General features: G+C 41.9%; 1 protein-coding gene across 9 annotated transcripts; it reads left to right on the forward strand.

Moving 5' to 3' along the window:
* Positions 1-3131: 3131 nt before the first annotated feature.
* prrc2b (proline-rich coiled-coil 2B) lies at positions 3132-25702 on the forward strand. 9 transcript variants are annotated; one of them, XM_030436629.1, is made up of 31 exons: positions 3132-3319; positions 7688-7865; positions 7975-8149; positions 8545-8647; positions 9166-9229; positions 9400-9543; positions 9912-10225; positions 10356-10480; positions 10577-10740; positions 11649-11727; positions 11836-12010; positions 12786-13131; positions 13232-13449; positions 14331-14532; positions 14616-14823; positions 14931-16955; positions 17916-18079; positions 18301-18416; positions 18508-18649; positions 19091-19167; positions 19351-19638; positions 19743-19844; positions 19943-20135; positions 20229-20326; positions 20408-20553; positions 20697-20937; positions 21093-21260; positions 21507-21586; positions 21755-21836; positions 22447-22656; positions 23263-25702. In XM_030436629.1, the coding sequence occupies exons 2-31, from the start codon at positions 7751-7753 to the stop codon at positions 23428-23430; spliced, it is 6732 nt and encodes a 2243-aa protein (XP_030292489.1). In that variant the 5' UTR covers positions 3132-3319; positions 7688-7750; the 3' UTR covers positions 23431-25702. The 9 variants fall into 9 exon arrangements, with proteins under 9 accessions (XP_030292489.1, XP_030292493.1, XP_030292485.1 ...); XM_030436633.1 differs by having other exon boundaries at positions 3133-3319; positions 7972-8149; positions 22447-22680; XM_030436625.1 differs by having other exon boundaries at positions 3133-3319; positions 7972-8149.
* Positions 25703-26320: the final 618 nt, after the last annotated feature.

The following is a 26320-nucleotide window of genomic DNA, read 5'->3' on the forward strand; positions in this document are numbered from 1 at the left end:
ATCTCTGAATTTCAAAAAACACAGAATCGTTTGATGAAGCAGCAGCAAAGACGGAAACTGAAGAGTGCAGACAAGACAGACACAAATATAACTGTTCATAGGCATAGGAAAATGTGGAGAAGAAGGAGTTAATTTCATAGATTAAGTACCACTACTGCAACCACTGGCACAAACACTGTATCTCATCAGTTGACTGGCTGGTTAGTCATTCTAAATTTCCGTTTAGTACACAGCAAGATATAAATATAACATTTGACTAATTCAGCTTGAAAAATGAAATGAGATTTTCTGTGATTGTTCTTGGAGTATGATTGTTCACGTTTATTTACGCCACCACCAGGATAGACTTTTCCACATGAACGCAGTCAACATCAATCTGTATGCACAAGACGAGACAGAGGATAATTTACTATAACAGGACGTGATATTAATGAATCTGCAGTCTGACTTGACACCGTGTTATGCAAAGTTTCTCAAGGTTGAATAAAGGTTGGATGAATGTGGCATTAAAACATGAGCAGCATCACCAAATTACAGTTTGTCCCAGTGGTCCGTTTGAATTTGCGCCAAATTCCAGGCCCACCCCAGCCCTGTGCAGCGTGTACCCAAAATACCTCTGTGAGTAAGTGCTGATAGTGCTCGCAGGCCTGATTCTGCAGGGTCCACATGCACTGACTCAACAGACACCACACGGCCTGCTGTTGTGTCTTTATGCTCCGTGCTCTGAGTTACATATACAATAGATAGACACCACAACCTTTCCAGGCGCTACCACTGACCTCTGTGCGGGCTGCAGGTATTTGCTCTGAGCGATTTACAATGTCGGCGACATTTGCATTTTAGTATATTTAGAACTGATTATTCACTGGGATAAAAACATAAAATACTACCATTCTTTTTTGTTTGTACTTTATATCAGTGCAACATAAATGTGACTTTGAAAAAACAACAAAACATATATATTTTTTAAATATTTGCAGGCAGCACCAAGTTTACAGACTTTTTTTGTCATTTTAAAGAAGCATATACCAGCTGGTGAATCAATGGGAGAATATATTGCAGTCTTTTGATATGAATGGTTGAAGAAGGGTAAGACAAGGGCTCCCTCTAGAGGAATCATCCAGGAACTGGTCTTATCTGACTGGAAAGTATTGATTTTGGTAAACGTTGCCTTCCATTAGTTTAGTTACATCTGGAAAAAACAAAACAGAGCAAAAATCTTACTACGCAACCTTGTGAAGTGCAGCCGATTCATTTAAAAAAATGCAGATTGCAGTAAGACAATATCGTTACATCATTGGGGGTAACATTAAATAGTTGGATATTGTATTTCTTGTCCTACTTTTGAATGTTCTGCATCTCTGTTTCAGACTGATTACCTAATTTCATCCCTTTAATTTATTTTGTATATAATTGTGTCCTGAAGCATACATGAGAAGTTCAAATATAATCATTTAAGAAATATAAAAACAAGAGTGAATCAGTTAACGCGTAGATGATTGTAAAACTAGAAAAAAGAACTAATTCTTTTTCCTTTTTCTTTTTCCAGTTCAATAAAATCATTTTCTGAGAACAAAGGAGGGGGATTCCATTATTGATTTAATGTGATAGGAATGAATAACCTGTTGTATATTTTCTAAGTAATTCCACAGATGTCTTCATGATAAGTACAGAGCAGATTAATCAAATACTCGTTTGTGGATATTTTTCAATTGAATAGGAGACACATTTTCAGTAAGACATCAATCATGCCAGTAGCAGAATCAGTCATACCCAGAATGGGATTAAAGCCAGGATATGACTCAAAACCGGGTTACGAACGGGAGTGTCAACATACTCACTGAAGTTCACTGTTGAGCTCTGTGGTACCAAGAGATGGAAAGTAGTCATCACGTATTATATGCTGTAGTTTGCAGGTTATGTACGAGTTTACATTCAAAACTTTCAATACTTTTTCTTATGTGGTTTTGTTATTCTGGCACCAGAGACTGCTGTTGAATCAGACATACTGCAAAAAACAAATAAACCATTATAACTGAATAATTTTTTGTCATATATGAAACACTCAATATGGTACGAAACATTATCTATGCAGAATTCGTGTACATGGACACCAAGTTTGAACTGTTTTCATGATTCTCAGCAGGATTATCTCTCTTGCCAATTGGACATTTCTTTTGCTGAATGAAACACTACATTTATGAACTGCACTTGAGTTGCAGGGAGGTGGTTACAGTGGATTGCAACCATACCTTATCTGGCTTGTGGTTAGGTAAAGGCAACAAAAAACACTTTGGTCTAGGTTAGGAAATTATATTTTCACTTTCTGAAACAGTCATGAAATTTAATCTATAGGATTGACTTTTGTTAGGGTTAGGAAAAGATTGTACTCTCTCTTATATCTTGATAATAAAAACAAAAACAACAGTTTGCGAACTACTTGTGAAATGTAGTCTTTAGGATTCATATACATGGACACTTCCAGTTCTAAACTTGATCTTTCATGTACAGAAATTAAGGATTGAAAATGTGGCCACTGAGATTAAGTTGTACATACGGAAGACTTTAACTCTTTTTTCTGTACTTGTTGCATCCCGAACTGTTGTAACAAGTGAATGTTCCCATTGTGAGATAAATAAAGTCTATCTGATCTAATCTAATCTAATCTAATCTAATCTAATCTAATTTAAGAAATAAATAGGTGGATGGACACAAAACTGCAGATTCATCACTGAATATGAGTCCTTGATTTAATCATGTTTCACACAATGGAGCTGTGAAAGTGTTAATATTGGGTAAATCAAAGAATAAGCAATGCATGCAGCCCAACTCTCTGAGAATGTCAGGTTTTGGAGTTTTCTTTCTAAATTGTATTTATGCCAATACTTTCATTTGGTCTAACTCATCAGTTTATCACTGGGTGCTCCTTATTTGATCTGATATTGTTGTATTAATTCAATGCCCGTGTCCTTCTGTGTTTTATTACAGATTCTGCAATGTCCTATTCATAAAAAAAACAAATGAATATAGTTTTAAATAATTAAAGTGTTTGTGTAAGAGCTCAAACAAACCGGCAGGGGGCGCGCCATACGTTTCCCTGCCAACGTCGCTCAATGACGTATGACGCTGAGGCGAGCCGATCCAGCCTCCTCACAGCCCCGTTCATTTCCAGGCCGGGTAGGACCCCAGCAAAAACACTGCGATCGGTTCAACCTATGAAGATTGGGCTTTACAATCGCCATCCATCCTTTGATTAGACAACATTTTGTGGAAATATATCACTGTCACTGACCAGAAGGTACACTAAGTCGTTGAATCGGTGAGTTATGGACGCGGATGGTTGTGTTAAACCTCCAGATTTGCTTGTCTTCTCCGCTGCCTAGTTTTATTGTTGCTTTGTTCTGTGCAGCAGCCATTTTTAATCGCCTTGTCCTACATTCCCATCCCTGTCGTCTGACCGTTCCGAAAGCCGAGAAAGGTTGAAAAATGTTAGCAAGGGTCTGAGTGTTTTACATACATTTCCAGCAAACGGGGTGTCAAATTGTGTAAAGAACCACAGCAGTGAGGAGCCCTGGCCTGTCAAGGTTGTTTTGAAACACAAGACTGGAAGTTAAACGGGATTGCCGTTATGCTAGTTTTTTGTCGAAGCTAGCTGATGCTAAGTCAGTGCTGCTGGTTGTATTTTGTTATTCCTGTGTGGTAGCTTGAATAAACACAACATATGTATTCAGCACATATCTCCACAGTCCTGAGGTGCAGTAACAATAATGATATACATCTCTAACATCACAGGACCTTGGTCGCTAGCACTTGATGTTTACATAGCCTAGGTATTTTTTTCTTTAGCCAAAAGCTACCATATTTTGCTAGTGATGGTTAGCAGTACAACTAGGGCTCTCTTCTTGATGTGAGTGTTGTTGCTTTACAATTTAAGATAATGTTAAGTAGTCTCTCTAACACGGTAAGTCGACCAATTCCGCTTTTTTAGTTTTGTGTTACTAGTGTGGTCAAATCGTGTTTTTGTTTCCGTGTAGCGAGCTGCCTGGTGTCAGTTTCATGTCCTGGAATTAGCATTAGCTTTCAAAGAGGTAGCATAACGACACTCACAAGTAACATTAGAGAGGGCAAACGTTAATTTGCGGTCATACGAAATGTCGTAGTTACGTCCAATGTATACATTTTCACTGCGTGTGGGTTTTTCTTTTGCTTGTCTGGTGGACATAACGTTTAAAATGTAAACAAGAGTCAAGAAATGGAAAACGCTAGCTGTCATGGCGCTAGCCTTCGTGTCTGACTTTGCGCTAACTAACGTTATATTTGTTACACGGTGTTCTTTGTAGAAATGCAGTGTCTTTTCTGAAATTAAAGTAGCAGGAAGTGCCCTTATATGATCGTAATTTTAAAACGTGTCTAAATCGACCGTGATGGACAGATGTGGGTTTTTTTTTTTTTACTGAAGAAGTCCCGGTAAAAACGCCTATGCGGAGCTTTAATCGAGCGGCCTCCGATGCGTTATGGGGTTGTCTGGTATTCAGCTCAAATGACGATATTCATATGCGTAGGTTTGTGTATAAAATATTTAAAACATCAGATGCGGGGGTTCCTATCAAACGCTACTTCAGCGATAACGAACATATGTAGCCTGTATTATTGATTCTCCGTCTCTTCAATAGTCACACCACATCACTCAACATCTCTTGTTTTGGTACATGTGTAGCCACCACAAAAACGTTCAATTTAAAGAACATGTTCTGCTATGTGTCCGAAGAACGTCAAACTAGAAACACATGCTGGGGTGTGTACTCCATCTAATTGCAGTGTTCTCGGTGAATTAATTTCTTGACTTACAGCAAAAAATCAGATCGCCTTTGGACAACGTGTTGGCAGATCTCGTGTTATTGTAGCTGCTTGTAAACACTTAAGAAATGTATTGGACAATTTCTCACGATTTGAAATACTTGCATACTGTTGTTATCCATGTTTTTGTGTATTCCTGTTGTTAGTGTAGTTGCAGCGAATTTTATCGAATACTTTGTGTATATTGCCCTGTTCCTGTTTGAAGCAGCTGTGACTTAGAAAGTAGAGCACGTCGTTCATTAATCGCTTGGTGGTTCGATCCCTGGCTCACCTGGTTGCACCCTGAAGGGTCCTTGTGCTTGATAATGAACCCCAAATTGCTCCCCATTCCTGTTCCATCAGTGTGTGATTGGCTGAGCATCCTAAACAAAGCGCTGTATCGCTCCCGATGAGCAGGACAGCAAGTCAGCCTCTTTTTATCATTGTGTGATTGAATGGGTGACTGTGACATGTGTCTTAAAGCGCTTTGAGTTGTCAGAAGCCTAGAAAAGCGCTATTTAATGCAAATCAACCATTCAACCAGGAGTGTTGATGCTAACAATTTCATGTTATTCAGGCTTTGATTTTGTCATATGTGAACTATAGATAAGCAGCATATACGAGGTTATTCTGGTGCTCTGAGAACACACCAGAAGTGAAAGCCACAAATGTAGCATCAGTTGTACAAAGTGGCTCAGCAGTAAAGGAAGAATAGAGGGAAATTGAGTTTTCAACCAGGAAAGAGAAGGGATTCTTGGCATTGTAACATCATGGTGCTTATTTCCTGCCAACAAGAACGTGGTCCTGCCGTACTTCATTTTGATTCGAATAAAACATCAAACATGTCAAGTGATCAGACATTTAAAATGGACTGCCAAAATCGCGTAAAGCCATTTCAACCCTTACCCTTAGTGGTATTAAGCCATACTGGCGTAGTCAAGGTTTTGAGACACTCTGATGAGTGATGAGATGCAGCATTTATTTTGTGGCGTTCAAACCCAAGAACGGCAAACATAAAAAAAACAAAAAACAAACTCAGAAGCACGAATACCAGAAACCCGATTTTAGTTTATTCAGGGATATCTCATGCACTGGAACAGTTTTCACTGTGAACTATTTTCTATCACACACACAAATAAGTGAAAAAATGATGATACAGATGCAACTGTGCGACATTGGTTTTAATCACAGCTGCTCACAGCAACGTAATGTTGTATGTAAGGTATGTAGTTGAAAAAAGAAAAAAATAACAGAAACCCTACATGAAGAACTGTGACTCTGAAAGGTCTTAGACAAATTGGGTGGATTGGTCTTGCTGCTCTCAGGTCCAGATTGGGAATAAACATAACCTGAGGTCAAAGGGAAGTTTCATAACTGGTGGTAACACAGAGCGACTCACATTTTTTCATATAATATCAAATGTGCAGTTAGGGTGCAATGACAGTATCTAAATTGTATCGCATGAATTACTAATTGACTATTAACTTGAACACAAAAGGGCTTTTTCCGTATGTTTATGGCACTTCTTCAGAACCATGGTGGGAGCCCAAGTGGTTTTCTGTACAACTGTGGTGTTGCTGAGGTCGCACTGGGAATGCTTATGATCCCTGTGTGGCCAGGGCCCTGACATACGGAAGAACTAGCACTGACAAAGGGCAACTGATGCGTCAACTCACATTGGCTCACATCTTTTGTTAAATGTTGCACATGAACACATTGCAAAAACTATACAAAGCAGCTATCTGACCTCCAGCATGCATGTACAGTCTGCACCTGCGTGAGGAAATAACCAGTCCCTCGGTTTCTGAACAAATTATCCAACCATATAAACATGAATTTAAAAAAATCTCACAGTTGTGATCAGCCACACAATATTTTCAGTTTCATGATCCCTGATTATGAAGTGTTGTCTCTTTAAAGTAATGTCGCCATGTCATCACAGCGGAGGCAAGAGGGGTATTTCTCTGTGCTGTCCCCCCGAGTTGATGTTTTACAAAAATCAGAAACGATGTCCCGACTCCTTCTTGGAGTTATTCAGAGCTAGTTGTCAACGTTATCCTTTGTGATATTTATTTGAAAGACACGAGTAAGTACGCTATACATCTTATACACATACACAAGGGCCGCATAATTAATCAAAATATTTTCCTCATTATGATATGGCCACATGCAATATATAAAATCACAGAAGCTGCAATAGCTTGGTACAGACCCCAATGGATTGAATGGTCACATCATTACGTTTTCAGTACAAACAAAAGTTGTGATGCAAAAATGATCATTCCCTCCACTTGCAAAGACAAATTCACAGATAAAGAATCTGTTTACATGTGGATTTTTGTGTTGATCGATGTAAATTATATATTTGTGCTTAATGTGAGGGTTTTAGGTCAATGATATCAAAACAGCTAGGCTAAATGTTCTTATGCATTATTTTGTTGCTCACACAGTCAAACTCTGATGGAACAACGGGTGTGTGTTGTGTCTTGACTCACTCTGTATCTGTCAGTTAATTGATTTGACATTTTATTAATATATATTTTTTTACATTACATTCGTATTTCTCTTTTTTTCGTTGCCGGAAGCCACAGACAATACTTTACAGTTTGCCTTTTTACTTCCTCTGAAAATAGGTTTAGTTTTTAAAGGAAAATATGGTGTCTTTGGTTTCTTTTCCAACATGAGCAATATGATGAGAACACAGAATATATTTAGCAAAAAAAATCTAGAACAATGAATCCTAGATAATATCCAACCTCATGAGGTAGCAGAACACCCCCACTCCAAAGGTTAATTATTTTTCTTCAGTGAGGTCTGTACACAAGGTTAAAATGACTTCTTGTCTTTGCAGAATCAGAAGGCACTGGGAAGAGGCGCAAAGAAAAATTTCCATACTCGATGACATTACATCGCAATGTCCGATCGTTTGGGGCAAATAACCAAGTCCAAGGATGGGAAAAGCAAGTATTCCTCACTCAGCCTATTTGACAAGTACAAGGGAAAATCAATAGAAACTCAGAAAAACGCAGGTAAGTTTGATTATCTTGTGTGTTTCTTATTATTTAATCACTATTTACATCACTGTTACCCTGTTCACACCCCCCTTGCTTTATCTACCTGTGTTTTCTCTCCCAGTAGTTCCGCGACATGGCTTACAGAGTCTTGGCAAAGTGGCCACAGCCCGGCGCATGCCCCCACCTGCTCACCTGCCGAGCTTGAAGTCCGAAAACAAAGGAAACGATCCCAACGTGATTATTGTGCCTAAAGACGGTACGGGATGGGCGAACAAGCAGGAACAACCCGAACAAAAGAGGTGAGGGGAGAAAATGTTTCAATCATCTAATCATTATGTTGGAGTTCAGGTAAATGGACTGTGCCCTTAGTAATTTTATCTTTATATCAATCGTAAGGTGTAAGGCTGTCAAGACATGAAAGAAAACTTTGTTTTTCCCGCAACAATGGAGATTTGCATTCTGAGAGATGTGCACAACTTGAAACAGCTGGTTTTATCCTTTTTTAGTTGGAAAAAAGTAAGATGCCGCTTCAAGCTTTTTAAAGCTGTAAAGCACTTACCTTATGATTAGAGGTAGTTGTCGTCTTTACACAAGCTCAGAGTTCAGTCTGTGCTCTCTTATGATTTTGTAGTGCCAGTGCCTGCTTTGAGTTCACCAAACTAACAGATTTCTTTTTCTTCTTTTTTCTTTGTAGTTCTATTGCATCAATACCACAGCTGCCGGAGTTGCAGCCACAGCTGGCTTCACAGAAGTCTGTCTCCAATCTTCAGAAGCCCTCACCGGTAGCCAACCAGGAGGTGTGTATGTGTAGCTGTCGCTATGTTCAGCCTGGGACTTTTCATCCTGATTTTTTTTAACCATTAGGAAGGTTATGTTTAAACAGCTGTCCCCTAGTTGAGCTTTGAGTAAAAGCCCCCGTAAAACACAACTGCAGATCTATACTAGGACTGTGGAGTTTCTGTGCAAGAAAACGCTCACTGCAGTCTTTAACTAATTATGACTAAACAACAGGCGTACATCCCACTGTTAATAATCCATTTGGTACTTTTTGGCAATTATCTCACATTGTCAGTGTGTCCCTGTTTGTCTTAACGAGTTCAGTTTGAGAGTAGCTCCCATGAACAGGAAAATCTTTCTGCTGGGTACACACAGATTTTGTTCTTTATCCATGCTTTATCAGTTCGAAAGCTGCAGTGTCTTAATTTAATGTACACTGTTTAAACTTAATATATAAATCAGAAATTAGGGAAAATGTCTAAGGTCATAAACCTAATGCAGCTCTAAGAATCTGAACTTTTTTTTTAAATTTCCACAGAACACAAACACAGGTGGACCAAAGCAATGGGCCCAGCTAAATGGAAAGGCAGTAGAGCAAGATGGTGAGTCATCTCATTTATCTATAATTGAGAGTGGATGTGATTAAAATTAAATGACATGCAAATGGGGAATGGTAGGCTGTCCAGACTCACTGGCACACGTCTTTGCTAATTCGTAGAACACTGTTCTGCTTAAAATGGTATGGTCAAACATGTTTCGTTTTCAAAATCAGGTTCAAGGGCCTCAAACCGACTTCAGCCCTTCTCTCACGAGGAATTTCCCACGCTGAAGGCAGCTGGAGAACAGGACAGGGCTGGCAAGGAAAGAAGCGGCTTCGATCCGTCGTATGGGCCCGGACCAAGCCTCCGCCCCCAGAGTAAGTCTCATCTCTCAGGAATTGATTGGCAGTCTCATCGGTTAAAAGATTTGTTAAACAATGATGCAAATTATTAGATGCCTGGAAGCTTATGAAAAACATTAATGGCTCATTGATAAACAGTAACAAATTTCAACAATGGGGTCATGGGATTTGAAATGTGTCAGGGGAACAATGGCTGTCATTTAAAAAATGTTATAGATTTTGGGATGATTAAACCGCCAGTACACAAAGAGAAAGTGATTGACTTACCACCATGAAATTAACTCCCGTCATTAAAGACATGGAAATAAGTGTGTTTTCAGGTTAATTGTATATTTTGTCAGTGCAATATGGAATCTATTGTAAAGATCTCTCCCCTCTTCAAGATGTGACGAGCTGGAGGGAAGGTGGTGGCAGGAACCTTCAACCCTCATCCTTGACCCTCGGCCTGCCAGCAGATCCTGAGGGTAAGATCACTGCCCTGGGTGAGACCGGCACCCCTCCAGCCACATCTCACCCCTCCACTACCACCGGCACAACCTCCTCTAGCGTAGTGACAGTTCAGTCACCAGTCCTTGAGCCCAAGGAGCCTTCCCTGCGACCCGCCCAGCCTGTCCGCAGAACAACCGTCCCTACTGCCCTGCAGTACCAGCTTCACCACACCTCGACTGCTGTCTACCATGACATGTTGCCCGCATTTGTAAGTACTGTATGACTTTTTCCGGCAGAAATGCTTTAAAGGCGATGTACTGGTTTTAAAATGAACAGTAACAAGGTAACTTCTTGTGGTTGCCCATTATGATCACATTGTTTTGTCCTGCTGTGTTCAGATGTGCTCTAAAGAGACGCGTGAAGCCCCAGGTACAGAACATGTTCCTACCACCGTTGCAGCCCCAGCCCGATTTGACAGCAAGCCAGCTTTTAGGCAGAGCTACGCCAAACCTGAACTTGTCAAGTAAGTACATTCACACAATGAGAGAATGTATACATTAATTACAAATTGTGACATCTGCTAATTGCTCATTTGTATTTTAATCATCTCTGATTGCAGCGGTGATGTGAAAAGAGAGAACCGCTTTGTCCGTGCTCCACCTCGACTCTCCTCTCAGCCCATCCGCAGGCCGGGTGACAGACCACAACGCCCTGCCATCATTAATCCAGAGGACCTGAAGGATCTGGATGAGCTTGACAATGACTGCGAGGATGGATGGGCTGGTCAGTATTTCTTAAACTTTTTTAAATGCCTTCATGGCCCTCTTACATTGAGGCCAGATAAAAGATATAAGTTGCTACCTAAAATTTCTTCTTCAGCTTCTTAATATTCATTAGAGTTTACATGTAAAGTACTGATAAATAACTCATCATATGCCAGCATTTATTACCATGGGTACATTCGCTCTGATGACTGAGTCTGATTCTAATGTAGACTTCCACAGTTGCTCTATAGCCTGCATCCACATTATAATAGGCAACCTTCAAAATGAAAATAATGCAGTTGCTCCTATTCTCACATATGCATAAAAACCACTCAAGTACAATTACATGGGGAGAGACACATTTTCATAAAACAGTAAGTCAACAGTTCAGTCAATGTAGCTCAGAGGGTCGATGATCAGACGCAGCTCTGTCTTTCGTTTTAGCTTCTGCAGGATTCTCTATCTCTTATTATTGGGTTAAACTGGCTAATCTCTTCACAGTATTAGAAACCAAATGTCTTAAGCAATTGTGTGTGTGACTTCTCAGACAAGTAGGATGTGCTCACATATCTGCTCAGGACACAGCTAGTTGTTACTTAGCCTGATAAATTTTAGGACTACAATACTACAGTTTTGTAGACCTGGTGTCTATTTGCAATCACAAATTTGTCTGTAACAAAAGCATTTATTGATCACAATCAGACTGGCCACTACAGGTATTGGTCTTTGCAGTGTCTTTAGTGGAGCACCTGTCTGTCATGTCTGTAAATAACAGGTTTTTTCCCCCTCCACTTTAAGAATACAAAAGTGTGGTTGTTAACCATCTGAGGACATGCTGATGGGATACTGGTTCATGTTTTCAGATCTCTGCATCCCATCCCAAAGCACTATTCCTGACAATTAATGTCTTGTTTTGTTTTTTCGCAGGACTCCATGAAGAAGTAGATTACAGCGAGAAGCTCAAGTTCAGTGATGACGAAGACGAACACGGTGAAAAAAAGATGTGGTGAGATCTCTTTCCTCATAGCTCATTATTGCTCTAAATAAGATGGAACCCTTGTTTTGCTGTTTTGCAAACATTCAGAGGTTTTCATATTGTTCTGTTAATGTTTAGGAATGACTGGGAGAGGGAGAGGGAGAGAGAGATCCAGCGTGACTGCCAATCCTCCCTAAGTTCAGGTGAGGTGTCTTACCCCCAGGAGGGCCCTGAGGAGAGTTATTCTTACCAACACCACCATCACGAACCTCCCAGGAAGACCAGCGGCAGATATCTCTCTACAGACTCCTCGGTAACTACACCCTGTACCGTGTTTTTCCACTTTCATCCTTTCTTTTTGAGATTACCTATCTTTAATCTTAATCTTTATCGAACTCATCATGATGTTGTCCATAGTTCAAACGCATCGCCTTCTTTAATCCCTCTGTGACTGTAGAGGATAAGGCAAGACTGCAGAGCATATGAATAACAGTGCGCCTTTGCACACCCTGGAGTGAGACTGTCATTGTGATTTGGGAGAGATGACCTTGCAGTAACCATAGAGATAGGTGTCTGACTACTTCTACTTGCCAAGCCTTTTGCTTGGCAGATGAAAAGGATGTGAAAGACATTTTAAATAAAGATTATGCCTTTGTTTTTTAGCCCCGTTCAGCATGAAAAATTGGTATGACAAATTCCTGAAAATAACCAAGTAGAGTTCTACTTTTAGTTCTACATATTGAATAATTTCTTTCACTAAATTAATCTCTAATGCTTTAAGTTGTGAATGTGAGAAGGTGCGCTTAGCAGACAAAATAATATCCTTAAATGCTAGTGGTCTAAGGTTTTAAATATGTAATGGTTGTTTGAGTGTGAATCTGGCCTGAGACCCTGTTTGCTTCACATACTTCTTCCTTTCCTGCCTATGTTTCAATAACTGTGAGGGCAATTTTTCTGAAAGTTAAACATGAATTGAACCATCGGGATATATTTTTGAAGAAATCAGTTGTTTTGCTTGTGATTAACAGACGCTTTCACATGTAAAAGCAAAGTAAATAAATCTAACTCTGCCTCTGTTCCATCTCAAGGTCCAGCAGAAAAACCAAGGTGAGCCACTGGCTGACCAAGAAGATCACCAGCGCCCATCTCAGGCTCAAGGACCTGCTAGGGCAAAGTATGTGTCACCTGAGCTGTCAGAAGCTGTTGAGAGGGCCCGCAGACGCAGGGAGGAGGAAGAGAGGCGTGCCCGCGAAGAACGACTTGCTGCCTGTGCTGAAAAACTCAAAAAGCTGGATGAGAAGTTTGGGAAGACTGAGAGGCAGACATCAAGGACGGATGAGGGCCAGAAAGAGGGAGAGGGTAAAGAAGTTCCACTGTCCCCAAACAGGGAACAGAGTAAAGGCCACCATGAGAGCTGGCAGTACAGCACAAAAGGTAAAGACTGCGAGTAGACTTGTACATTTAGGCTTGGTATTATAAATAAAATGTAAAGATTATTGCAGAATATAACTAATGTTCATGCATATTTTTTCAGATGGAAGTGAGTGTGTCCCAGACAGCTCTCCTGGCCATAGTTACCGTGAGGAGCCTGGCTTCTCTAACTACCGTGGCAGCGAGGATGATGGTCAGGAGCCTTCCTCTCCCTCAGGAGACTATAGTGGACGTCATCCCTCCAAACCCGTCCCACCCCGCTTTCAAAAGCAGCCACAGCACCAGCAGCAGCAGCCACAGCAGCAGCAGCAGCAGCAGCAGGTGAGTGCCAGCTGATGCCCCTTCTAACCCATACAATCCTAATCCCACACTAATGCCTCAGTGTATTAGCAGCTTCTTTGTGAGAGGAGGACTTCACAAAGACGGGTTGTTTTAAGGTTGCAGTCTCATCAACATGAAAAGCAGAGAGCCTGGCGAAGGGTGTTAACCTATTTAACCTTTATTGGATTATCCATCCATTCATTCCATTAATTCTTGTAAGGGATTTTTTAAGCTAATGTTGTTTGGTCTTCTCATACAAAGGGTTGTAGGGGGTAGTGGCCTAAAAGGTCAAGCTTTTCACCGTAACGTCGCAGGTTCAAAACTGCCTCCACTGAGGTACCCTGGAGCAAGGCCCTTAACCCCAACCACTCCAGTGGAACTGCTCAGAAGCTGACAGATCAGACTGTGGTTGTACTGAGCAGCTTTCAGGGGTGAATATGTAACTGTATGAATGCGCTCAGTGCTTTTCTGGAAAAGAAAACACTGCTCTCAGTGAACCCTCCCTGAATAAATAAGGGTTAAAAAAAGAAAGAGGAACAAGAACACAAAATGCTATCTATAGTGGATGGATGCATTAATAAGGCATCATCCTACATTTCAAAAAACATGTGTGATGGCATCGTCTGTTTTCAATCAAGAATGTGAAATTAAAGAATAGGTTCATGTTTTAGTCTATTGAAACTAGACTAACAGAAACTCTCTAATCCCATTGGTAAAACAGTTGAAACTGAGAATTTGAGAAAACTAACATCGGAAGGAATCCTCTTGACTTGGCTCACTCTGAAGTCTTGAGTTATCTAGAAGTAATTTTTACACAGAACGCAGAGTGTAGATTTTGCCCACCATCTCTTACGTGTGTATTTCTTGTATACATTCTACAGGAACAAGTATACAAGATGCAGCACTGGCAACAGCCAGGTCACCCTCCCCCATCTGGCTCAAGCCACGCCCAGAGGGGCTACTATCCCCCACATGTCCTCGGGTTTGATCCCCGCTGGATGATGATGCCACCTTTCATGGATCCCCGCATGGCCCAAGGACGATCTCCTGTGGACTACTACCCCGGTGCTGTCCACTCTTCAGGTGAGCAGTAATTCTTGAAAATTAGTGCAGACGGTTTCCCCCAGGCTTTCTATCATAGTAAAATTTTAAAACAATGTTTTCAGCAGGAATGATGAAACCCATGATGCATCAAGACCACTTGAACAGCCCTGGATCTGATGAGGGATGCCATCCCAACCTGCACCAGGAGAGAAGAGCCCCTTCCACTGAGCCTTACCCTATGTGGAACCAAGATGGCTACCCCTTGCGCAGCTTCACTCCACCTTACCAGAGACAGCATGAAAGCTTGGACAGTGGTCAGCCAGATGACAGGTCAGTTATTGTTCAAAAATGTTTAGAGCCTATGAATTTTGCAAAAAATCCTTGCAGTGGACCTGTTTACATCATTCTCATCTTCTTGTATTTATTTTTTTCCACAGAAGTGATATGGCCTGCTCCCAACAAGACTCTTATGAAGAGAGGGCCAATGAGTGCCTGAGCCACCCACAAGATGATCTCCCCCATCACGCTTACCAGAACCGCGCCTCAGACAGAGAACACCACGGCTTGCTGACCACTGCTCAGAGTCATGCAGATAGTGATTACCCGAAGCAGGACTGTAGAGACAAGCATCTGAAGGATGGACCTGAATCTCATGATGAAAACTTAGATGGCTCCAAGGACAGCTGGAAAAGAGATGGAGGCCAGAAACAAGATGTTGGACTCAACAGTGCTCAAAGCCAATGGTCTGAACCCAGTTCCAGTTCAAGTAGTAGTGTCAGCCAGCCATCTGAGACCAGTGGGCGCCCTTTGACACGCAGAACTGGGCCTATCAAGAAACCAGTTCTCAAGGCTCTCAAAGTAGAAGACAAGGAGAATGAGAAACCCAAACCTGAGCCTGAGGAGAAGACTGTCCCTTACCGCCTGGAGAAAGAAGTCCTTACTAATGTTTACGACTTGAAGAAAGATAACCAGCCTGCCAGCACCAGACGTTCAGCCTCACCTGCTGTTGAGAAGCAGCCTGAAGAGAGGCAGCGTCAGTCACCAGCTCCAACTAAAACAGAGAGACCTCTGAGCACCCACAGTGATGACTCTCCCAAAGAGAGTGCTTGGGACAGTGGAAAGAGCCAACCACCTAGAGATAGCCAGGAGAACCGGGAGCCCCATGCACCACGGCGCAATAACTGGATCTTCATTGATGAAGAGCAGGCCTTTGGTGCAGTTAGGGGAACCGGTAGAGGCCGCAGTCGAGGCTTTAGGGAATTTAGCTCTAGAGGTGGAACCCGTGGTGGCCGAGGTGGAGACAATCTCAGAGGGGCTTATAACAACAATAACAACAGCAGTGGTGCTCAGCGCACAGGCAGAGGCAGAGCTTCACCAAGGGACCTTGTCAAGGTGGAGGAGTTCCAGAGGGGCAAGCCCCGGAGGCGAAATGTCAGTGAGACTTTGAGTGAAGCGTCTGAGTATGAAGAACTACCCAAGAGGCGCCGCCAGAAGGGGTCTGAAAATGGAGAAGGTTACACAGAGTCTGGAGAAGTCCGTAAAGCTGATAGAGACTCTTGGAGATCCAACAAGGTGTACACAGAAGACCAGACAGCACAAGATTCAAGAGAAAAGGCCAAGGCCAACAGAGGTTTTGGAGGTCGTATGCTGCCTCCCAGATTGAACACCACTGGTAGTTACAATCGAAGCTTTGGAGGATCCAGGGACATTTCTACATGGAGGGGCCGTGGGCCCCAGTTTACTAGCAGTGGTAGCTCCATGCAAGAAAATGGTTATGGTCCTGGAGCTGAGACTACATACACCCGCAGACCCCCTGTTGAACGTGAGGCTCTCAAATACCCTCCTAAATTCACTGGCTCCTTCATGGAAAATGGCACGGAGGACCGTGACGGAGAATATTACTTCAACAATGACAACCCTGACATGCAGATGTTAAGGAGACGTCGTCCACCCCGTCAAGACAAGCCCCCACGTTTCCGCCGTCTACGACAAGAACGTGAACCTGGCTCCAACCAGTGGACAAGCGAAGAGTACATAAATGGAGACTTTGCAAACCCCTGGCCTGGTCGCGCCAAAGGCAGCGGGGAAGACAACTGGCCAAGTGGCCACTACGCTGGTGGGCGCCCGAGCCAACACGGTCAGGCAGAGGAATGGGAGACAGGATCAGAAAACAGCGACTTTGGTGACTGGAGAGAGAAGCGAAGTGGCAGTGGGGGTGCGGCTACACAGGGACACGGTGATATTCCCTCAGACTCTGGCCACAGTGAACCAGGCTCCGGTGAGAAGAGGGAACTTTGCAAGAGAAGCTTCTCCAGCCAAAGACCACTGGTGGAACGGCAGAACAGGAAGGGAGAGCCATCACTGCTGGAAGCGGGCAAGATGACACGTACACCTGATAATCCCCCTACCTCCTCCTCTAACAGGAGTGACAGCTGGCAGAATGGAGGGACATCTTGTAAGAGGTGAGTTGAATAATGAAACCAAATTTGTCTTGAGGTAATTAATGAGTTATGTCCTGTACCCATATGTATTTCTGCTGGGAATGAAGCATTCTCGATATGTGCTTCAGTCATAAATTGATGCTCGAGTGTCTCTAATATAGTTGCATAGAAACCAACAGCCCAGTTTGTCGCCTATATTGTTTTGACTTTAATATACTGACACTCTCACAGTGACGGGAAAGAATGCCAATTTTTTGCTCACCAACAGTTCGATGTCGCAAATGTATGAAAACGAGGGCTTACTCTACATGGAGTAAATGTGATGTTAGATCCCTATTTTTTACCGGCATATTGCAGGTCGTTCTGATTAAGGGGAATTCTTGTGAACGTGTTTGTTGTTTATGGGTAGTTGCACAAAATCTTGTTTTTTACAGAGACGAACACAGCGTTGCATGTGGTCAGTAAGTCAACTGTGGCGAGTCGCTATTAGAGGGTTTTGTAACCTACTGGTGCTCAAGGCTAATTGGTTTGAGATGGAACTGGGTAGGGAAAGGGTGTAGGAGGTGGTTTGAGAAAGAACCATCGTCTGCCTCTGTTTCAACTGCTATTAAACAAAGTCTGGTACTGAGCACTTCTCACCATGCAGTCTGTCCCGGGAGAGGATGTAGCTCAGTTTCACTGGATAGATGAATGTGGTAAATGGTGTCTATCTGGAAGATTTTCTCAATGTACAGCCCTGCATTTTCCATTAACCCCTCTAAGCCTGAATTTTAAGTCACTCTGATACTTTTTCTTCTCTCCACCTGACATCACCTTGCTGAACCTAATTGGCTAACTAGAAAACACGTTTTAGATTGGATTAATATAACCAAAACTTCTGATAATCTTATTTTGTCACTATTACATTTTCTTTCATGTTTGTATTTTAGCAGTGCTCAGAATACCCAATTAAAGCCTCCTTGTCTCTCTCCCTGTTTGCAGCAGGGGCCCCGATGAATCCGGCCCAGTCTACAGCATCGAGCAGCCGGAGGAGAGGGAGTCCAATGAGACCTCTGGGAAGAAATTAGACAAGGAGCTGAAGCAAGGACCTGTCAAGACAGACTTAGCTGAACCTCTCTCCCAGTATGAGCTCAGTAGCTACCCAAGTGAGTCTATTTTTTTATTTTTTTATTTTATCTATGTTGATGGAAATGAGCAATTCTTATAGTGATATTTTACTATTAACATTGGAAAAAGTCCCTGGACAATCAGTGCGGATACATGTCTACATCATGAGTTTTAAACAGAGTTACAGATAATGTTTTGAACTTCAGTACCTTCATATCTTCAGATAATTATGCGTTGACCACCTGCCTATTTTTTGTAGTTGAGGGGGACACAGGGGGACCAGTTTCGAATCCGGATGGATACCAGGATGCCTTGTCCAAAAAGCAAAGACGCCCACAGGAAGATGATAGAAGGAGGAAGGAACAAGGAGCTGCTGTAAGTTGACATATTCTCAATCCAGATGCTCGGTAATCAAGACAAAAAAAGTGTGCGGTTCATTAAGTTCTTTCTCTCTTTCCTGTATAAGGTGCCAGTGAAGAACAGAACCATTGCATCCAAGATACCACCACGCTTTGCGAAAAAGCAGGGAAGCATGAGCATTGAACAACCTGACGACGCGCTTTCTTCTAACAACCTGGGAACGGAAATCTGGGAGAGCAATAGCTCAGGTATTAGACAGACCCCACTGTGTGTCAGTGCTTTGTTCTTGATGTTTTTTTTTTGCTGAAACAGAAACCAAGGAGACTTTATCTGTGTAACTTGGAATTGTTTGGAGGAGCATATTTGCCTAATCCCTGCACACAGAAAAATATAGCTTTGTAATATTACTTAACAGGACTGCCCAAATATTAAACAACATTATTAAAGATGACATTTCTTAACCCTTTATTTTCCAAAAGCTTGTGGTAGTTTTGAATATTTTACTCTTTAAACAGCCAGAGGAGGAGATATTTAATATCCTTCTAAATATTTTAGTGTTTGTATAGGTGTCAACAAATCTCATGTTCTTAAAGGCAAAAGCATGTTTTTCAATTAATCAGTTTCATTTTATTTAAAAAAAGACACATTTTTTGTACTCTTCACTGACATCATCCATTTATGTGTTTTAGCTCTTTCAGTGCAGTCTTCAGGGGGAGACTCGTGGACCAAACAGGTGTCTTACACTGGGAGCGAGCCCAACTCTGAGGTAGTAAAGTACAGTTGCTCTCTGAAACCTCCACCCACACTGTAAATACTCTGCCTGCATTGTTTTTCTGCAGTTAACATTTTTCTTCTCTGCCTCATTATTGACAACTAACAAATCTGCTGAAATGTTATGAGAAAGCTTTAAGAAACAAACAAATGAGTGCAGTTTTCTTTTCTTGGCCAGGATTCTGATGCTGGCCCCGAGCAGAGTAAAGAACAGCACAAACCAGGGCCCATCGGAAACGAACGCTCCCTAAAGCACCGCAAAGGCTCTGAAGGTGTCGATAGGCTGGAAGGTGGCCCTATCACACCAGTTAATGGTGTGGACCTCCATGTGGACACTGTGCTGCCTGTGCCTCCTATTGAGTTTGGTGTCAGTGCCAAAGACTCTGATTTCAGCCTGCCACCAGGCTCAACCCCGGTGCCCGTGTCCAATCCTGTCAACAAGCTTCAGGATGCACTTGCCACCAATGTGAGTGATTATATCTGTATTTTTTTGGTAGTTTTTCTATCTTTTATAAATCAGATTTTTACTTGCCACGTATTGACCCTGATATCTTATTTCTTATCAATCAGACGGCCCTCAATCAGAGTATCCCGATGCTGCGCTCCAACCACCTGCAGCCTGGCATTAACCTCAATCCAATCTCCTTCCCAAGTGCTGACCTCACTCTCAAGGTATTTGAATTACAATCCCATGTACACAGAGCAACCTCCTATTTGCGAAACTGTAATTTCAACATGCACGTGAGCTTTAATTGTTTCTTTTTCTTCAGATGGAATCAGCTCGTAAAGCGTGGGAGAACTCTCAGTCCCTCCCTGAGCAGGGCTCTCCGGGCGGAAATTCTTCAGGTGCTCAGCCTCCTTGCAGTGTTGGCTCATCCAGTGGTGTCAGCTACAGTTCTTTTGGAGGGGTTTCCATGCCTCCGATGCCTGTGGCATCAGTAGCACCTTCCATGTCCATGCAAGGTAAAACTGCATTTCTTTTTCTCTGTTTGATGAGCGCTTTATTCTTTGAGTAGAACTTAACGTAAATCCTGTTGTTTCCGGTTCCTTCTTTAGGTAATCATATTCCCCCGTTGTACCTGGATGGTCACGTCTTTCCCAGCCAGCCACGCCTCGTACCTCCTACCATGACCCAGCAGCAGACCTACCAACAGGTATTGAGAAAAACACACACACAGACACACACACACACAGTCATGCTAGTTTGTGTATCAGCAGAGCTGTAATCATGTTAGATTTGTTCATCTTTTCAGGCGGCTGCAGCCCAGCAGATACCCATCTCTTTGCACACGTCTCTTCAGGCTCAGGCTCAGTTGGGGCTTCGAGGAGGTCTACCTGTCTCCCAGTCCCAAGAGATGTTCAACTCCATTCCCCCCTTCAGGTACTGTAACTTTTTCATTGAGTTCCCACTAGTGATTGGCTGTTCAATTTGATCATGTTATCTGTTTCATGTATGTGGCACCACTGTGTATTCTGTTTTCCTTCCACTCATTCTGGAGCCCTGCTTTGTCTCCCTCCCTTCAGGTCCCAGGTTTACATGCACCCCAATCTGTCACAGCCCAACCCTATGGTGCTGTCAGGCGGAGCCCCCCTAAAAGGGCCCTACTCTGCTTTCCCTGGCATGCAGCCCTCAGATATGGTCAAACCACAGTCAGGCTCACACTATCAGCCTATGAATGGCAGCCAGCAGCTAGTCTATGACAGCCAGATGAACCAGGGGCCTGGGATGGGTTCCTCCCAGCTAATGGACTCTCAACTCATCCAGGTGAGTCCAATTGACAACAGATTTCAGAGGGATTCAGTTAAATTAAACATAACATCAATGTTAGCCAACAAGGTAACCCTCATAGTGTAGACCCTCATTAGAGTATTGACTCAAATGATAACTACATAAATAATGACATTGTTTGTCTTCACAAGGTGACGATGCCCCTACCCGGCTCTCAGCTGCGCTATGGCTCAGCTCAGCAACACCTCATCCTCCCACAGTCAATCCAGCTGCAGCAGGGACAGAACCTGTCTGTCGGTGGCCCACGTCGAATGATGCCACCTGGCTCCCAGCCTGCTGTCATGACTGGCAGCCGAGAGGTGTGACTTACTGATGTTTTCCCAAAACTGTTCTGTTCAGACCTTAGTGCAATAATAGAATTTAAAATCCATTTTATCATGTGCGATAAAATACGGCACATCTCTTATCTATAAATTAGCTGTCCACAGTTGTTGACATGCATTGACTGTCTGTGTGTCTCTGTCTCTGTCTGTGTGTGTGTGTGTGTGTGTGTGCGTGTGCGTCTGCGTGTGTGTGTGTGTGTGTGTGTGTTGCTTTTTTGTCAGGGCTCACAGATGGAGATGAAAGGCTTCCAGTTCTCTGACAAGCCCAATCATTCCCCAGGCATATCTGCAGGGTCATACAGGTGAGCTGAAATGACTTTGGAAAATAATCGATTAAATTAGTAACTCCCTGAAACAAACACTCATATTCACCTTTTACTTTGTGAAGAAATGTGCTATGATGTATCACAAATGCAGATTTTAGAAAATGGATTATAAAACTATATTTTTTCTTTCTCTGCTCTCATCAGGCCTGGGTCTGCCAGCCCCAGTGGGAAGCCCTCTGGTCCTGGGGGGCCCGTCGGGCCTTTGCCTCCACATTTTGCCCAACAGGTACTTTCTCTTCAAATATACTTTATTAACTTTAAAGGTTACACAGGAGCACCTGAAGTTGAAGAGTTGAGTCACTTTTGCAGCAACAAGTGAAGCTGTTGTCAAAAAGTGCTCTATGTCCATCTTGAGGTTCACTTTTAACAGGGTGTGCATTTTTTAACATTTTCTAATTTGAATGTATAAATATTAGGCCCTAAAAGCCATTACATCTGATTCTGTGAGGTGTAATTTATTTTTAATTACTTTATAATTACCTGCAATACTTGTGTGCATGTATACGAAAAAGATTATTGGTCAAAAAATCAGTCTTACAATTGGTTAGAATTCATCTTTAAAACATTAAATGCACATGTCTGATACCTGTAGACACTGTTTTTTAGGAATCAAGATTTAATTCTAATAATTAATGTTTATACGTATCCACTCAGTTTACAAAACTATATTTTTTTTAACACAATGATCAGATTCTATTGAACAAGTCTTTGGCTCAAGTCTGAAAATGCCTGAAGAATTTCAATATTGGCATGCTAATTAATTGTCTTTTCATATATTTCCCGCCCCGTCATCTCCTCCCTCCCTCCTTCACTCCTCCTCCCCCCGTGACCAACAGGTCCCACCTGCTCAGGGTAGCATGGTGATGCACATGCGGCCCCCCACCACTGGCCCTTTCCCTAACCCCATCCAGAGACCAGTCATGCAGGTCAACAAGCCTGTCATCATCCGCTCCCCCCCTTACCCCAATCCCGGCCGCGACCCCTCCCACTCCACCCCTCCCTCTGCCCCTGAGCCCCCTGTTAAAGGGCCAGAGGATGGCATGAAGGTGAGCCACCCACTGTAAATATAGGTAATTTAATTTAATCCATTTTCTTTCTCTCTAATTGCATTACTTGTGTTGTGTATTTAATAGTGTGTGCCATTGACTTTGAGTATACAGTTAGTTACATGTTTATCTGACAGATGCTGTATGACTTAATGACAACATAATTCTTAACTGTAAATATCAGTATTGATAAGAATGTGTGTGTATGTAGAGATTAAACTACGCTTTACTATGACAATGTTTTCACAAATATGGATTTATCTGAAATGCCTATTTGAGCTTACTTTGCTGCAAGCTAACACTAATGACTTAGTATAATCAAATATGAATAAGGCTTCACATGTTTTGGGATAATCTGTAGTACATGTTGCTTCTCAGGAAAAAAACATCTATTGGCTTGATTTGGCTCGTAAATGTTGTTGTTGTTGTTGTTTTATCTTTCAGAAACTGTGCAGATGGAAAAATGTCAATTATTTAGCATCTACTTTTTCTTTACCTGATCGCCGAGCATCCTCTTTGGACTATCCAAACAAAATGTTAATGCATTAAGTATATGGTTTGCCAGGTGCTGTTCGGTCGTAGTAACTCTGCCTCTTCCTCATGCAGAATAAAACCATGCGAGAAGTTCGCAAGGCAGTGGGCGAGGGCAAGACATCATCCGGGGGCATGACCAGCAAACTCCAGGAGCCCCTGCCCTCCACAGGGCAAGCCAAACCAGCACGCACTGGAGCCATCAAACCCCAGGCTGTCAAAGTAGAGGAGGGCAAGGCGTAACAATGGACCTTAAAATCCTCATCACCACCCAGCCTGCCAACACAAGCCCCTTGTCTGAGCTTTCGAAAACCCACCTTATCTCAAGGCACAAAGGCTAGGGGCATACACGCAGACATCATACTGAAATACTCCTCTTGAACTGTCAGAACTGGACATTATTATTTCACACCACGTATAGAGATATATAAATATATATAAATATATACATAGACACAAACAGTCTTTTAAGCAGATCTCTTCAAGGTCGTCTTTAATTTATTATTAGTCACTTTTAAGGGGAGATTGGTAAAGAGAAAAGATATGTTTGTTTTTTTTGTTACTCTTCAAGGTGGAGAAAAGGAAAGTGGCCAACTCACACAGATGGTTCATTTTTCATACCATTTTGCCAAACTGTATTTACTCCCTGTTTATGGACTGTAGCCCTTAAGACCAGGCAGACACTTGATACAACTCACTATGAGAAGCAGAGTCTGTTAAATATTTTTAAACAAATTTGAACCGCAGCGGGGCACTTTGTCATATTTTCATTGGAATTTTTTGCTGGTAAATATAATGTTCAAGTCATCACCACCCATTCCTCCTCTCCGCAAAGGACTTCTTTTATTAACCCCAGAAAAAAAAAAACCTCCAATTTTTGGACATCACTGCATGTCAACACAGCAAAAGTCGAGTGCATCACCCCTTGAAATGCATCATCTGGGGTCCTCCACCCAGCTCATGAACTGTGGCGCAACTGCTTAGATTGGTAGAAACGATTTCTTTTCTTAAAACCCTGTTCTATGCTTTTACATTCTGTCGCTCGCTCTCTTCTGTATGTAAATTGAAAGGTGGACATTTTACCAAAATCATGTTGCTTCCATGGGAACTTCACTGGCATTGATAACAGCGTGTGCATGTGACCTGCGGACCGTGTGTGTAAACTCGCAGGACTCCTGCCTAGAACCTTTCACAAAGACTGTACCTGAACTCAGCATTCATAGTGCTGCCATCGACTGTGTGGATTTTGATCAACCAAGCTGGCAACAATTCTTTTGGCTCTTTGTGAAGTCATGTGGGGGGGATGGGGAGGAGCCGCATTCACATTTGCTGTAAAGGGTCCCCTCCCCCTCCTTCAAAATAGCTGATTGAAATGTTTGCTTTCTTACTGCTTTGTTTGGGTTGTAATTAATCAAATTGTCTGTTTATGAACATGTGATGTAAGTGATGATTTTTACGTCCCTCGGCTTGGGGCGCTTTGCTTTTTCTTTTAAGGCTTTTGAAAGACTCTTCTCTCTAATTCCGTTAAAATCCCACACGACAGTACTGTGGGGCGATTCTGAAGAAACGGACTCATTATCTCCATTTGATTATTCAGCATCTGGTCTCTGAGGTGGCACTAGCAATAACTGCAACCTAACTATAATCACAATCAGGGTCCAAATAACTTTTTTTTTTTTTTTTCCTGTTAGAATCTAATGATCACAAACGAGGGGCGTTTAGCATTGCTTGTTGAATTAAAATATGCTCTTTGCTTAAGCTTTTTTGTGAGCACTGCAGTTCCAGTGGACTACGAAGGACTTTTAAAGTGTTTGTTCTATTTGAAAATGTGAAGCTGTTGGAATCCTCATTTATTTTGTTTGTTTTTTTCTGTTTTTTTTTTTTTTTGTAATGGACACTCATTTTGAAACTTCACAATGCCGATGTCATAACTGGTTAAATGTTACTGCTTACCATAACGCTCCATGACACTACAAAATGTTACGATTTATCTTTATGACAGTGTTTCACTGGTATATATGTATATGCATACTTAACTGTACAGTCAAGCCTTGTCAGCCAGGGGAGGCTTAAACCCACATTTCATTTTAGATATTGTGGCACTATAAAGGATTTAACGTTGAAAAGGTCACTGTGTTCTCAGAATGGACTGCTTTCACTTGTTGATAGGTTTATTATCGGGCTTGGAGTGTTTTGCCTCTCATCCCATACTGCAAAAGATCTTGATGCTTCTCATCATTGTACCTTGCACCAAAATGTTGCCCTGACTTTTTTTGTACTTTTAAGATGCATATTTCATTTTGTCAGAGGACCAGTGCTTTCTACAGCTGATCCAGCATTCTATTTATCCTACCTGATCTTTATCCTTTCAGATATTTGGTCATTACTCTCCCTTGTTTAAAAAAAAAAGAAAAAAAAGAGCTTATTGAAAGAAAAGAAATAAAGCAGTTGTGATTTCTTAAATGTACTGTTGATTCTGTATTCACACTTTGTCATATTAAAATCATGCGTCAAATTCTTGTGAAAGGAGAAATTATGGGGAAATGATTTTAGGCTTAACGATCATATTTGTAGAATTTCACACAGGCATTCAAGCTGAGGCCAAAAATCAGCATTTCCTCCAGACGCCCGAGTGCGTTCAGTTTTTACAAATCTCTGCATGATCAGTCAAAACCATATAACATAACTTGGTTCATTTAATATCTTGTACACTTAAAATGTGTTTTAAAGGACAAATTCACCCCAAAGCTAAAAATTCACCCCATGCTGGTGGAAAGTCAGATGAAGTTTGTTAGTCCAAAGACATTTCTGGAGTTTCTTAGCAAGAGAGTCTGGATGCCCTGAAATAACAAATTAATATGAAAGGACATTATTTATACTCTTGTGAGATTTGCAACCACTTCAGACTGGATTTCTTAAATTAATTTGGGATCTCAAGGCTTCTAAAGACTTTGATTACGCCCGACAAGCTTTATAGAGCCACTTGTTTATTTTTAGGGGGTTTTTTTGCTTTTCAGAAGAAAATCCCTATCTACTTAAGTTTTTTAGAAAATGCTGTTTTGCAGTGTTTTGTCGACTTTGAAACTAAACCCCGGCTTTAAATCGTGTTTGGGATACTGACTGAATTTTTATT

The sequence above is a fragment of the Sparus aurata genome, chromosome 12 (assembly GCF_900880675.1).
Source record: "Sparus aurata chromosome 12, fSpaAur1.1, whole genome shotgun sequence".
Taxonomy (NCBI): Eukaryota; Metazoa; Chordata; class Actinopteri; order Spariformes; family Sparidae; genus Sparus; species Sparus aurata.

Excerpts from the sequence above, each read along its gene's own strand:
- prrc2b (XM_030436625.1), top strand. The coding sequence starts at position 7,751 with ATGTCCGATCGTTTGGGGCAAATAACCAAGTCCAAGGATGGGAAAAGC. Across the intron at positions 20,136-20,228 it reads ACCTTCCATGTCCATGCAAG|GTAATCATATTCCCCCGTTG; the intron begins GTAAAACTGCAT and ends TTCCTTCTTTAG. Across the intron at positions 21,261-21,506 it reads TCATGACTGGCAGCCGAGAG|GGCTCACAGATGGAGATGAA; the intron begins GTGTGACTTACT and ends CTTTTTTGTCAG.